The sequence below is a fragment of the Eumetopias jubatus genome, unplaced genomic scaffold, assembly GCF_037043125.1.
Source record: "Eumetopias jubatus isolate StellerSeaLion01/CBP00866 unplaced genomic scaffold, mEumJub1_p1.0 scaffold_17, whole genome shotgun sequence".
Lineage (NCBI taxonomy): Eukaryota > Metazoa > Chordata > Mammalia > Carnivora > Otariidae > Eumetopias > Eumetopias jubatus.
The window spans coordinates 40,908,951-40,924,283 of NW_028274823.1; the positions used below are offsets into that span (position 1 = coordinate 40,908,951).

A 15,333-nucleotide genomic window follows, 5' to 3' on the forward strand; every position below is an offset into this window, starting at 1 on the left:
CTCCTCCACAACATTCATTTTGTACCTCTTTTGCTGCCTTAAGATAACAATTTTAGACAGTCTTAATTAGGTGCACAGAATAATTCACTAATTTCTGAAATATGCTTTCTTAAATATGAAAATGTTAGGCTAGCTCTTTCCTGAAAACCAGTAGGGCTTTATTAAAATTTGGGGAACATTTTTATTGAAGCTGTAATTGTCATGGATGATACACATGAGAGATCACCCTGTGGTTGGCCTGTCAGACTTGCATGAGCCTTCCGAAATTAAGGGGGAGTGAGTGAGTTTGTTTTCTTGTAAGCTGTCACATTCTCTTCAGAGTGTCAGCCTTAGTCACGCACAAATAAATGTTAGAAACATTCACCTTCTCCAGTTGATTTTTTTTACCCTTACATAATTTAGTGCTATAATTGGCTTTTTTCTCGCTAACATTTAATTTTGTAGTCTAAAGACATGCCTGAAGAATAAGTGGATCTGAAAGATCTTGATAATTCTGACTTATGTTATTTCTTTTTAATTTTTTTAAAGATTTATTTATTTATTTTTAGAGAGAGAAAGAGAGTGTGCAGGGGTGAGGGGCAGAGGGATAGGGAGAGAGTCCCAAGCAGACTCCATGCTGAGCACAGAGCCCGATACGGGGCTTGATCTCATCACCCCGAAATCACAACTTGAGTGAAACCAAAGATTCTGCTGCCTAACTAACTGCCACCTATATGCCCCTCTTTTTAATTTTTGAAATATGAACCTGTCTCTCAGACTTGGGATCTCTAGAGGTAACCCCATTAAGTTTTAGGTATATTATAGAAAGCTCATTCCATATACAGTTTAATTTACTTTTCCTTAAAAAGAAAAAAACAAGGAAAAGAAAGAAGGAAAGAAACTCTAGTATTTGCCCTAAGCAGTGGAGATTCTCATAGGCAGTGGAGAAGAGGAAGAGGATGAGCTTTGTAAAATTACCTATGATAGAAAATTTCAGTTAATTAAAAAAAAGAAAATTTCCGTTAATTGAACAGATATTTTTATTGGGAATGTTACATATGAGTATCAGTGTTCTAGGCATAGTGAAGCAACATGAATCTTTTTTTTTAGTATTTATTTATTTATTTATTTGAGAGAGAGCATGCATGCATGAGTGGGCAGAGGGAGAGGGAGAAACAGACTTCCTGTTGAGCAGGGAGCCTGACATGGGGCTCGATCCCGGGACCCTGCGATCATGACCTGAGCCGAAGGCAGATGCCTGACTGAGCCACCCAGGTGCCCCCATAAATCTTATCTTAAAGGAACTTCTAGTAAACACTAGTAGGCATATCCATAAATAACTACAATATAAAGAAGGAAGTTTTAAGTGTCTTGTGAAAAAAAGTACAGATAAATTGCAAGAGGTAAAGTTACCTTCTAGCTGGCAAATCAGTTTGAGTAGACTTTGAAGCAACATGTTGTTTGAGCAAGACATCAAAAGGTTAGGGAAGTTTTATAGTTGAGTAAGAAAGATATTGTAGGTGTAGCACAAATTGTATCTGTGGCAGCACAGGTAGGTACTCAAGAAGAGTAAATTGCTGAGTTGCCTAGTATGTAAAATGCACAGAAGGTGGTGTGTATATGTGCTAAAGAAGACTAGACTAGCATCTAAGGCCAGGTAATTGGTTATTAGTTCAAAGAGTTATACTGTATTGTAAAGGCAATAAAAAGCCATTGAAAGCTTTCAAGTGGAACAGGAACACACCAGGGTGTACTTGTGCAGAAACTGAAGGTGGGCCAGCAGTAGGGCAGCAATTAGATTACTGTAGCACTCTGGGGGAGATTGGATGAAGGGCTGAGTCAGGGTAGCTTAGTAGTAGTGATTAAGAGGAGGTAATGAATATGTAAGTTCCTGCTGGATCAGTCAGTAGGACTTGGCAGTTAATTGATGTGGGGGTGATGAAGGTAGAGGGAGGCTCCAGAGAGGTTGTGAATTACTGGCTCATTAGATTATTATTATTATTATTATTATTATTATTTTGCATTTGTATGTGGGGCTTTAGAATTCATAAAACACTGTTACATCTGAGTCTTCATAACTCTGTAAGTTAAACAGAGTTAGAATTATCCTTATTATAGATGAGGAAATAAAGAATTCAGGAATTTTTGTTAATACAGAGAGAGTAAATGCAGATCTGCGCCTCTGACTATAGTCTTCCAGTTTCTTGGCCAGTGCTCCATTCTCTAAAACCTGGCAAGCAAAGCCCTGGCATCTAGTCTTAATTTATGTCACTAAGTGTGAGTGTGGGAAATTGCTTTACCTCCTTTGAGCTGTAGTTTCTTTAGATGTCCTTATGCTTTCTATTTTTCAGGGATACTTTCAAGGTAAAATGTTTTATTTTGATTAACTCTTTATTCAGCAAATAATAGTGAGTACTAAATACTATGCTTTGTACTGGAATACAAGATGTCAGAGATACAGTCCCTGCTGTTGCACAGTTTCACAGATTGAAGGAGAGGAAACAAACATGTGAATAAGTTACTCTAATAAGTGCTGTAGTACAGGTGTGTGGGTGTGACCATAGAGTCACAGAGGAAGGAGAAATTAGGAAAGTCAGAAATGTAACTAAGTCTTGTTGCATATTTAGTCATTTAACTGTAGTAAAATGTTAAAAAAGGCAGAGGGCAAAATATGTATCATTATCATAATAGTGGCTACTATTTGTTAGAAAGCTTCTAAAAGCAAAGGAACCCCAAGAATTGCTAGTAGCTACCGAAACTAGGAAGAGGCATGGAAAGTTTCTTCCCTAGAGCTTTCAGAGGGAGGATAACCCTGCCAGCACCTTGATTTCAGACTTCTAGCCTCCAAAACTGTGAGAGAATAAATTTTTGTTGTTTTAAGACACATAGTTTGTGGTACTTCATTACAGCAGCCTAAGGAAACTAATATCATGCCGTAGTGGTATAAGAGTCAATTGTGATGGGGCGCTTGGGTGGCTCAGTTGGTTGGGCGACTGCCTTCGGCTCAGGTCATGATCCTGGAGTCCCGGGATCGAGTCCTACATCGGGCTCCCTGCTCGGCGGGGAGTCTGCTTCTCCTTCTGACCCTCCCCCCTCTCCATGTGCTCTCTCTCTCTCTCATTCTTTCTCTCAAATAAATAAAATCTTTTAAAAAAAAAAAGTCAATTGTGATGGTCACTGAGTAATATATAGAATTGTTGAATCATTATATTATACATCTGAAACTAATATAACATTGTATGTTAATTATACTAAAATAAAAACAAAATGAAACAAAGAATCAAATTCATCCGTGGAAAACCAAGAAAACCCAGCAACAGACCCATGATTATATAATCATTTGATTTTCAACAAAGGTGCCAAAGCAATCTAGTGTGAGAAAGAAATGTCTTTTAACAAATGATGCTGGAAGAACTGGATATACATATGAGGGAAAAATGAACTTCAGCTCTTCCTACACAGCATACATAGAAAATAATTCTAAATATAAAAGCTAAAACCATAAAGCTTCAGAAGAAAGAACCTTTGTCATTTAGGCAATGATTTCATAGGACACAGAAAATATTAGCCATAAAAGAAAAAAAATTAATGAATACTCATCATCTAAGGACATTAAGAAAATGAATAGACAAACTAAAGACAGGAAGAAAATATTTGCAAAAAGTTTCTCTAACAAGGGTCTTGTATTTAGAATATATAAATAACTATAATTAAAAATTAAAAAGACAAACAACCTTATTAAATGAGCAAAAGAATTTAAAAGACATCACAAAGAAAGGCATACAAATGATCAATTAGCACATTAAAAAGTGCTCAATATCATTTGTCATTGGGGAAATGCCAGTGAAAATTGGAATGAGATATTAGTACACAAACAATAGAAAGGCTGAAGCTAAAATGACCAAGTGTAGGTAGAGAAATGGAGCAACTGGAACTCTCATATTTTGTTATTGGAGTGTACAGTGGTACAGTGGTACTACTACATTGGGGAGAGGTCTGGTAGTTCCTTAGAAAACTAAACATTTATCTACCCTATGATCCATTAATTCGTTAATTCTGGGGTTTTGTTTGTTTTGTTTTGTTTTTAGAGAGTGAGAGGAGGGACTGGGAGGGAGAGAGGGAGAGAGAGAATCTTAAGTAGGCTCCATGCCCAGTGCAGAGCCCAACTCGGTCAGTCCCACAACCCTGAGACCATGACCTGAGCTTAACTGACTGAGCCCCACCTAAGCGCTCCTAATTCTGTTCCTTTCTATACCCAAGAAAAATGAAAGTGTGTTCCCCAAAAATCCTGTGTTTATAGAAGAATGTTATAACATCTTTATCTAATAGCCAAAACCTAGAAATAGCCCAGGTGTCTATCAACAGGAGAATGAATAAACAAATTGTGGTGTATTCATATAATTGAATAAAATAATAAAAGGGGAACAAAATCACTGATTAAACATACATATATCTCAAAAACATTGTGTTGAGGAAGAAAAAGCCTTACATAAACCAGTACAGGTCCTTTGTTTCCAGTGCATAAAGTTTTATAAGAGGCAGAACAAATCTATAATAGAACAAATTAGAACATTGATAGTCCCTCAGGTGTGGGGGCAGGAGTTTCCTGGGAAGGGGCATGAGAGAACTTTTAAGGTTCTCTCTTTTTTTTTTAAGATTTTATTTATTTTTGAGAGAGAGAAGAGAGCACAAGTAGAGAGAGCAGCAGGCAGAGGGAGAGGGAGAAGCAGGGAGCCCGATATGGGACTCGATTCCAGGACCCTGGGATCATGACCTGAGGCGCAGGCAAATGCTTAACTGACTGAGCCCCACCCAGGCGCCCCAAGGAACTTTTAAGGTTTTGATAATATCCTGTATCTTGATAAGGGTCTAGGTTATACAGGCATATGCATTTGTAAAAAATTTGTTGAATGGTAATAATGCCACTTAAATATACCACTTAAGATTATTTTATTTCATTGAATTTAAATTTTACTGCAAAAGAAAAAAAACTGTAAATAAATATAAAATTAAATATTAAACTATACTTATTGATATGCAGGCTGAAGTGATGAATGTACAGATGTCACCAATTACTTCAAAATGCATTTAAAAATGGATTGATGGATGGTTAGTTATGTGACAAAAGTAAATATAGAAAAATGTAATTTAATTATAGAAACTACTGCATATATGGGTATTAAGTGTATAGTTATTTTAACTTTGCTGTATTTTTTTATTATGTTATATTAATCACCATACATTACATCATTAGTTTTTGATGTAGTGTTCCATGATTCATTATTTGCGTATAACACCCAGTGCTTCATGAGAATGTGCCCTCTTTAATACCCATCACCAGGCTAACCCATCCTCCCACCCCCCTCCCCTCTAGAACCCTCAGTTTCATATAATGTTGGGAAAAATAATTACTATTGATAGGGAATTATACATTTATACTATGGAATACTATGTAGCATTTATCATTCTATTAACGGGAAGACTTCTATGGCTTTCTCTTATGGCAAAAAACCAAGTTGCAATAAAATATAGTATACCATTTAGTTAAAAAATTAACAAAGTTGAGTAGTTATTTTAATTTCAGGGTCATAGGAGTATGACTTTTTTTCCTCTTCAAGTTGTGGGGTGTGATGTAATTTTTTTTTGAAAAATTATGTAATAAAATTTAATAGGCTAAACCTTGTCTATAAAGGGTTTTTTTGAAAATTTTCATTAAAAGAGATTATTAGTAACTTTAAAGTTTTACTGGGATCTAACTAGGTTTAGACCAGTAGATAAAATGGAATGACTTAAGGTATTTATTATATTCATTGATTTGTGACTGGTCACTTTTTAAAAGTTGTTTGCTATGAACTGTTTAAAGTAGATCTATGGAAACTTACTCTTTTAGTAAAATGATGGTAGTTTTCTGATTTTTTTTTTCAGCTACAGGTTTCACTTACTGTCTCAAAGTTCAGAAGTCATTATTTATTTAATACTTTCTGTGTGCCGGACACTGTACTTGGTCATTATGACTATGTCTGTAGTAATAGAGCACAGTTCACAGATTTAGTTTTAGTTGGTCAAGTATTCTAAGAAAGAAGAAATAAGTAAACATCTCTTCATTTGCATGCTTCTTGAGATTTAAATCATAATGTTTTGACATTTGGCAAGTCAGTTACTCTTTTTTATTTTTTATTTTATTTATTTATTTTTTTAAAGATTTTATTTCTTTATTTACAGAGAGAGACACAGTGAGAGAGGGAACACAAGCAGGGGGAGTGGGAGAGGGAGAAGCAGGCCTCCTGCCAAGCAGGAGCCCGATGCGGGGCTCAATCCCAGGACCCTGGGATCATGACCCGAGCCGAAGGCAGACGCTTAACGACTGAGCCACCCAGGCGCCCCAGTAACTCTTTTTTAGTAGTTTGTCCATGTTTCTATCTGCTAAAGGGAGAAAGAAAGATAGCCTTTGTATAGTCATTGTGATGAGCTTGCAGTATGACCCATGACAATCGTTCGGGGTTAGGGCTGACCTATTGGGGCGGGGGGTGTGTCACAGAAAGAGCATAGGACTTTCTGTTTTAAGACTCATGAGGTCAGTGATCATGTCTGTTATTGTTTACAGTTCTATCTTCATTCCTGGCACAGTGTCTGGTACATAATAAGTACTCAATATTTGTTTACTGGCCAGTTGAATTAACAAAGAGATTTATAGTTTAAGGAGAAGAGATGAGCAAAATAGCATTATAAAATTATATAATATATATAATTATATATATAATTATAAAATAGCATTATAATTTTGAAACTCACTGTGTCAATTCTGAATGAGACATACACATAGTGGATTTGTGGGACTAGAATAAAAAGAACAATACACACACACACACACACATGCAGAAACACCTGCTGCATGTAATTATCTATGCAGACTATCCAATAGAGAACAGGGCTTTACTTGTGGGAAAATTTAACAAAGCTCTCCTTTTATTATCTTACGTTTATTTTCCTTATAATCATCATTGCCATTTTTATAAATAAACATAATATATGCTATATTATAAGTAAACATTTACTATTTATTGTTTAAGGTTCTTGCTACTCTAGAAGTAAAGAAATGACTTACATTTTAAAAACCTTTCATTATTTATATCTTTGTTTATGTTGTATAGATTAATAATAAATAATTTATAAAAGGTAACATTTGCATAAAAATATAATATGTGAGAAGGCATAAGGTCATGGTAGCTTTTTAAATTATGCATTCTATCTCAAACAGTAGTTGGGTTGGTTATGTTCTTGAATGATGTTTTTTTATGTTCTCGTTTGTGTTTCCAAAGCAGCATTTAGACATAGCTCTGAAGTGTTGACAGTTGTGAAGAAGTCTAGTGCAGTAACGTTTTATCAGATAAATAAGTGATATTTTAAAGCTTGTGACCATCAGCAAAGCATGGCAGCAACTACTTGGTATGCCAGCTTTAAAAGACAAGGACAGGTACCCAGAGGAGAAGCTGTCAGCCCATTTAGACACATAAAGTTTAAATGTCTTTAGGTTAAAAATGTTTGGATAGACATTTCTCCCCGTCCTTCTCCTAAATACAGGTAAAAACCCTGGACACTATATAAATATAAGAAGACTCTGAAAGGTAGAGAAAAGACTGACCAGCTAGGGTCTGTGGGGCCCTAGAAAAGTACAGTAGAGGTCTAGCAGGGAGCTTGAACTCTCACCTCCACCCAGTGGCACAAGATGTCTTCCCCAGTCCTCATAAGTAGAGGGCCTGAGTTTCTACTCTGAACTGGCAGTAATGAGGCAGCTCTTGCCTTTCTTTGTTACAGAAGGCTTGCTAAAACAAGATTTAAATAAGATCCAGAATTTCCTAACATAATACCCAAGATATCCAGATTCCAATAAAAAATGACTCATCACCAAGAATCAGGAAAATCTGAGTTGAAATGAGAAGACAATCAATGGACTCCAACCCCAAGATAAAACAGATGTTAGAATTGTGTGACAAGATTTTAAAGCAGCCATCAAAAAGGCTTCAATGAGCAATGAAAAATAGTTTCAGGAAATAGATAGTAGCTACAAAGAAAAACCAAGTAGAAATTCTAGAACTGAAAAATACAATAACTGAAATTTTTAAAGAAATGCAATGGATGAGCTCAATGAGGAAATGGAATGACAGAAGAAAGAAATGGTGAACTTAAAAAAGAACAACAGAATTACTCATTTTGAACGACACAAAGAAAATAGACTGGCAAAAAGAAAAAACAGTTTAAAGACCTTTGCGACTATAACAAAAGATCTAACATTCATGTCATTTTAGTACTAGAAAGAGAGGAGAAAGAGGTCAGGTCTGAAAGAAAGAGAAGAAATAGTAGCTAAAAACTAGAAATAATAGTTGAAATTCCCCCAAATTTTACAAAAGACATAAACCTACAGCTTGAAGAAGCCAAATGAACCCCAAAGATGATAAACCCAAGAAATCCATGCCAAGACATATAGTCAGACTTCTTAAAAGGCAAAGAAAACATTTGAAAGCATTAGGAGAGAAATGACACATGGCCTGTAGGAGGAAAACCATTTGATAGTGGATTTCTCATCAGGAAACATGGAGACCAAAGGAAGTGATACAATATTTTCAAAGGAATAAAGGGAAAGAAAAGTCAACCCAGAATTCTATATCCAATAAAAATATTCATCAGGAATAAAGGGGAAACCATGATTCTCAGATGAAGGAAAAGGAAGGGACTTTGTCATTAGTAGACCTATCCTAAAAGAATGTCTAAAGGGATTTCTTGAAACAGAGAGGAAATGATAAAAGATGGAATTCTGGAACATCAGGAAGGAAGAAAGAACAACAGAAAGAGTCAACATGTAGTAAATAGACTTTTCTTCTTGAGTATTCTAAATTGTGTTTGACATTTTCTCTTTAACCATTTTTCAATAATTATAACACTGGTTCTCAGTGTATGTTGGGAAATATTGAAGACAATTATATTATAAATGGGGAGAGGCTAAAGGGACTTGAACAAAGGTAAAATTTCTCTACTGGAACTGTTAAGATGTTGACACCAATAAACTCTGAGAAGTTATATGTAATGTAATGTCTAGAACAGCCAATAAAATCTATTCGAAGAGATGCACTCAAAAACATTTTAGATTAATAAAAATGGAATTCTAAAATATGTTTAAGTAACCCATAGGAAGGAAGGAAAAAGAGAACAGATAAAAGAAATAGAAAATAAAAAATGAAGTGAGTATTTGCTAACATATTCATGATTAAATGTAAATAGTCTAAATCTGCCAATTGAAAGAGATTTACAAAGTGAATAAAAAAGTGATGCACTATATGCTCTTTATAAGAAATCAGTTCAAACATAATGATAATAGGCAGACTGAAAGTAAAAGGCAGCTTTATTTGTGACAGCCAAAAATTGGAGACAACCAAAATGTCCCTCAGTAAATGAATGGTTAAACAAACTGTAGTATATTGATACCATGGAATACTACTCAACAGTAAGAGGGGAGTAACTATTGATGCTTGTATCAACTTGATTTGATCTTAAGGGCATTATGCTGGCTGAAAAAGTCAATCTTAAAATGACATATACTATTTGATTCCATCTATATAACATAACAAAATTATAGAGATGGAAAACATACATGGTTGCTAGGGCTTAGGAATGGTTGGAGGAAGGAGGGTGTGGCTAAATGAATAGCAGGAGAGAGAGATGTAGTGAAACAGTTTTGTATCTTGATTTTGGTATTGGTTGCACAAATGTACGTGTGATAAAAATAGTATAGAGTGATACACACACTGCACCAGTTTTAATTTCCTGGTTTTGATGTTGTTATAGTTCTGTAAAATGGAATCATTAAGGGAAACTGGGGGAAGGTAAACTGGATCTCTCTATACTATTTTTTTTTAAGATTTTATTTATTTATTTGACAGAGAGAGAGACAGCAAGAGAGGGAGCACAAGCAGGGGGAGTGGGAGAGGGAGAAGCAGCCTTCCGTCGGGGCAGGGAGCCCGATGCAGGACTTGATCCCAGCACCCTGGGATCATGACCTGAGCCGAAGCAGATGCTTAACGACTGAGCCACCCAGGCGCTCCTTTATACTATTTTTGCAACTTCCTGTGAATCTATAATTATTTCAAAATATGTTTTTAAAAGCAAAAGATGAGTTATAAGTAAGAAGAGTTTTAATATTTTAAACAAATGTATTAGTATGTTTTATGCATTTTCAGGTAAAGGAAAGCAAGTATCTTTGATGTGTACCTCTAAAATAGTAGGATGCCTTCTATGACTAATTTAGTTTTTATTTTTATTAAAGAGGCTTATAATGAAGAGGCAACCATTTTATCACAATGAACTCTACCCTTTTTTAAAAAAATTGTGTTAACTTCCCATTATAGAGGATTAGGATTTAGCTATTGTTCACTTCCCCCTTCACCATTAACACAAACCTTATTTCTACTTCCCATTTTCCTACCATAGTTATCATTATTTCAGTTAAGATCAATATTCTGTTTTTTTAAAGCAGGATAGTAAAAGCACTATACATGTCTAAGATATGATTGCTTTTCCACTCTTGCACAACTTTTTGTTTTCCCCAGAATTAATAATTGTGTTGTTCACTTAGTTTTCTGTATATCTGTGATTGAATCCCAGACTCCATGAATTGCAAGTATCTTTCTTTTCAGTCTCAGTATTAGTTTTCCCACTGTCCCAATTTAAAGAGGGAGGTGAGCATAGGTTGGATTTTTAGCATATTGGTATAAAGACCGTTCTTAGTATTAGAAATTCCCTGTAAAACCAGAGTGGATGTAAATTGTTACTTTTTATATTTACACACATACCTTGTGCAGCTGCAGATCCTAATTAATCCCTTTCACGTAGAGAAGTGAGGAGGGCAGTGGAGTAGAGGTGGGAACACTTGGGTTCTAGTTTTGATTTAGTTGCTAATTGACCTTCAAAGCTAGGATAATCAGGTAATCTCCTTGGCCTCACTTTTCTTTTCTTGTAATAATGACAGAATCAGACTGGATTAAAAGTGAGACCTCCTTTAGTTCAAATGTAATTTTTCAGTTGATAAATGTTTTACTTTAATCCTGACAAATTCATTTCCAAATGTTTAATTGGTTAATTCCAAATTGGTTAATTTCCAAATTAACAGTGTTTTCATTTTCAGTACTTTTAAAGACATACCCTATTTTTAGAGAGAAATTAGATCAAAAGACCTAAAGTAATTTCTAAAGCCTGTAGGGATGGGAAATTATAAAAGACAAAAACGGGCTATGAATGTTGTCTTTGTTGTGCTTCAAATTATGATGTGGGAATTGTGGTTTTAACCTCCCAAGGATGCTAAAAAGAAAAATTCTAAGGTCATCAGAAACCTCATTGTTGACTACCCAAGTAGGTTAGATTTGAAAAATATACACTGCTCTGAAATAATTAGTAGGGTTTTTATGGTGATTTTTTAAAGTTATAGCTATTGAACCTGGATGGATTCCTGAGGGTTTCTGGGAGAGTCCTTAGTGGTCTAGCAGTTTTTAGTTGTAACCAAGGGCAGAATGTGCTTTTTTTTTTATTTGCAAGTGTTTTATTTAATTGTGAATGTTGATATGAGAGGTATTTGATATTTGGGATACTTAATTTTCAGAGGGTATTCAGGTAAATTAGATATGTTTGAAAATGAATGTGTAGGGGCACCTGGGTGGCTCAGTTGGTTAAGCATTTGCCTTCGGCTTACGTCATGGATCGAGTCCCGCATCGGGCTCTCTGCTCAGCGTGGAGTCTGCTTCTCCCTCTCCCTCTGCTGTTCCCCCTGCTTATGCTCTCTCTGTCAAATAAATAAATAAACTCTTAAAAAAACAAAAAACAAAAACAAAACAGGGCACCTGGGTGGCTCAGTCGTTAAGTGTCTGCCTTTGGCTCGGGTCGTGATCCCGGGATTCTGGGATCAAGCCCTGCATCAGGCTCCTCGCTCAGCGGGACGTCTGCTTCTCCCTCTCCCACTCCTCCTGCTTGTGTTCCCCCTCTCGCTGTCTTTCTGTCAGATAAATAAATAAAATCTTAAAAGAAAATGAATTTGTAAGTTCACCTGAGTTCCACCTTAGTGCACGTCTGTTGGTGTACTTTTACATGTGTTTAATGATACTGATAATGTGCCTTATGGGATCCTATGAAAAGCAGGTATGTAATTCAATTTCATAACAAACATTTGTTCATTGGTTATTATTCACTAATATATTTTATTGGTTTTCAGGTACTTGAAGAAGCAGAAGCTCAACATTTATATCAGTCCATTTTGCCTGATATGGTGAAAATTGCACTCTGTCTGCCAAATATTTGCACCCAGGTTAGTAGAAATAACTCCTTCCTCAGTAGCTTTCTTGGCACTCACAATTGAATTTCTTTTAAACTCTAATGGCCAGGGTCAAAGAGAGAAAAGAGAGAGATGGGAAACAGTTTTTGCCAAAGAGTATAAGGATTTTGCTATACTGAAGACAGGTTAGAGGCTAGAGGGAATGCTGCAAAAGGACATTAAAAATGCAGCATTCAATTTCTGAGCTTCAGTTTACACTGTTGAAGTTTGCTTATTCAGACTCCCTAGTCTCTTTTTGTTTAAACAATCTCTGACTTAAAAAAAAAAAGTCACTATTCTACAACATACTAATGGATTTAGAACATTTTATCTTCAGAATGGCTTACTACCTCACACTCCTTACCCCCACAGTGGTGTATTGTATAACAAATGAGCTCATGGTGCTTTTTTAACTTTTAAAAATGAAAGAAAGAATCTGGTATTACTTCTTTTGGGGGGAGTATATTAATTAATTATAGCTACATAATAAATTCCCTCAAAATTTCATGGCTTACAGCAACAAACATTTATTATCTCACAGTCTCTGTCAGGAATTCAAGGCAGCTTTGCTGAGTGGTTCTGGCTCAGGATCTCTTTTGTGCTTGCAGTCAGGGTATTGGTCAGGGCTGTACTCATCTGAAGATTTCACTGAGACTGGAGGAGCTGCCTCTAAGTTGGTTTACTCACATGGCTTCTGGCAGAAGCCCTCAATTTCTTTTTTCTTTTTCTAAGATTTTATTTATTTATTCATGAGAGACAGAGAGACAGAGGCAGAGGGAGAAGCAGGCTCCCCAACAGAGCAGGGAGCCTGATACGGGGCTCAATCCCAGGACCCTGGGATCACAACCTGAGGTGAAGGCAGACACTTAACCTGACTAAGCCGCCCAGGTGCCCAGAAGCCCTCAATTTCTTGCGATGGCTCACTCCATTGGCTGATTGGGTTGTCCTCACGACATGATTGCTAACTTCTCCAGAACAAGCCACCTAAGGGAGAGAACAAGAAATTGGCAGTGCCTTTTTTGACCTAGGTTTTGAAGGCACCTACTGTCACTCCTGCTATTTTTCTATTGATTCCAAATTAGTCACTAAATCTAACACACTCAAGGAGATGGTAATTAGACTCTCTTAGAAGGAGGAAATATCGGGGTGCCTGGGTGGTGCAGTTGGTTGAGTGTCTGACTCTTGGTTTTGGCTCAGGTCATGATCTCAGGGTTGTGAGATCGAGCCCTACATTCACTATGCACTCAGTGCAGAGGCTGCTTGAGATTCTCCCTCCCTCGCCCTCTACCCTCCCGCTCGTGCTCTCTTTCTAAAATTTAAAAAAAAAAAAATTTTTTTTTTTTAAAAAGGAGGAAATATCAAAGAATTTGTGGATACATTTTCAAATCAGCACCATAAGAGGTTTTTGGTTTGTTCTTTATAATTTTCTTCCTATGTTTCTCACAACAGTGGCTTGAATTTGCCTCTGTCTTTTGTTTCTAGAGCCAGATCCCTTGCTGCATGGATGCTAGCCAGGGTTTCGCTAATACTGTTGCTTCACAGAGGCCCTAGGGACGTTTTGGGTGGAACAGTTTACAAATGTGTGAAATGGTTTAACACAGCAGTTTGTCATTGCGGGTACCCCCAAAACCACAAGCACAGTCATTGGGACAACCTAAAAACATAACCAAATGCCTGAGGGCCATGCCATCTTCAGTTGAGAACCACTGTATGTTTTTTGATGTGCCATATTTGTTAGCATTTTACTGTGATATTTCTAATTTTATGTAACTTTAATTTCACATCATTAATGCATTGTGTCTGAAATATGTTTTTCTGTTGGGCAGGGAAAATATATATGACTACTCCTCTTGTTTATGTTGGAAGTTTTTTGCTTACTTATGTGTCATGTTCACTCTTTTTCCTTTTTCTCCTTGCTTTTTTCCTTGCCTAGTAAAATCTCTCAGTATCTCTTAGGTTCTGCTTAACTTTTATGTCCCCTGCAAAGCCTTCCCTACCCTCTCCTAGCCAAAGTTAATCCCTCCTATAACACTCAAGTCACACTTAGATCATTATTTTGTAATTTATATCTTTATATATCTCCCCCTACTATATTATATTCTTCTTGAAGGGAAATCCTCTTTGTGTTCCCAAGTTTCATGTGCTTAATTAAATGGGGTTTTTTTAATTCAACGTGTAGTTCATAATTGATAGTATATAACCTATAGACATGAATCACTTAATCATCTTCTCTTCCCCTTGCACTTAGGCAAGAGCATTTCCATATTTTATGTGATGAGATATATATTCAAAAACATCTAAATTTATAAGTTCTAATAAGGCACTTGGTAGAACAAAATCAGATTTGTGGCTCCCCAACATTTTGACCTGGCTAAAAACAATTTTGTTCTTCCATTCATGTATTAGTGGGGACAACATTTTAAATCTGGGCTTTTATACTGTACTGAAAAGTAAATCTCTGCTATGAAAGTTAACATTTCACTTTGATATCAAAATATAATGGCAAATTAAATTGCCTATGTGGTTATTTAATGATTTATCACATTAACATTCTCTAGGCCAAACCAAAAGGTAAATTTTAGATTTTTAAAAAGGAAATTAAAAGAAGGAAACAAATTTTGGACATGAACTTTTTGAAAGATCTTGGTTCATATTAAACCAGTCTCTTACTTTATCTAGCTGAGCACTTGATAAGAGCCACATTTTCTAGTTTTCCCCAAGTATGAGCTTTCAGACATTTCTCCTCCAAGAAAATAGAAATCAATTACTCTATTTAAAATTGTACTGCTTTGTGATTTGGGGGTTAAGAAATGTTTGTATTTATTGTTCATTAAGCCTAAAACATCACCATTGATTTTTAGTCATTTTTATGGATAACTTGGTAAAGGGCAGTTAAAAGCTCATTTTTAACTAAAACTAAGTAACAGTTTGCTTGAAGCCATTGATACATTCTCACCTTTTCTAAATTCATTGCTGGGTTGTAAATAAATGTATAGGGTGGA

At 35.9% G+C, this 15,333-nt stretch overlaps 1 protein-coding gene across 4 annotated transcripts in view; it reads left to right on the forward strand.

The window, feature by feature from the left end:
• PARG (poly(ADP-ribose) glycohydrolase) overlaps positions 1-15,333 on the forward strand; it is a 124,758-nt gene that overhangs the window by 45,218 nt on the left and 64,207 nt on the right. For all 4 annotated transcript variants that reach the window (XM_028098896.2, XM_028098895.2, XM_028098894.2 and 1 more), the window contains exon 8: positions 12,233-12,325. In XM_028098896.2, coding sequence (XP_027954697.2) covers positions 12,233-12,325 — 93 coding nt within the window. The remainder of the gene's footprint in view (positions 1-12,232; positions 12,326-15,333) is intronic.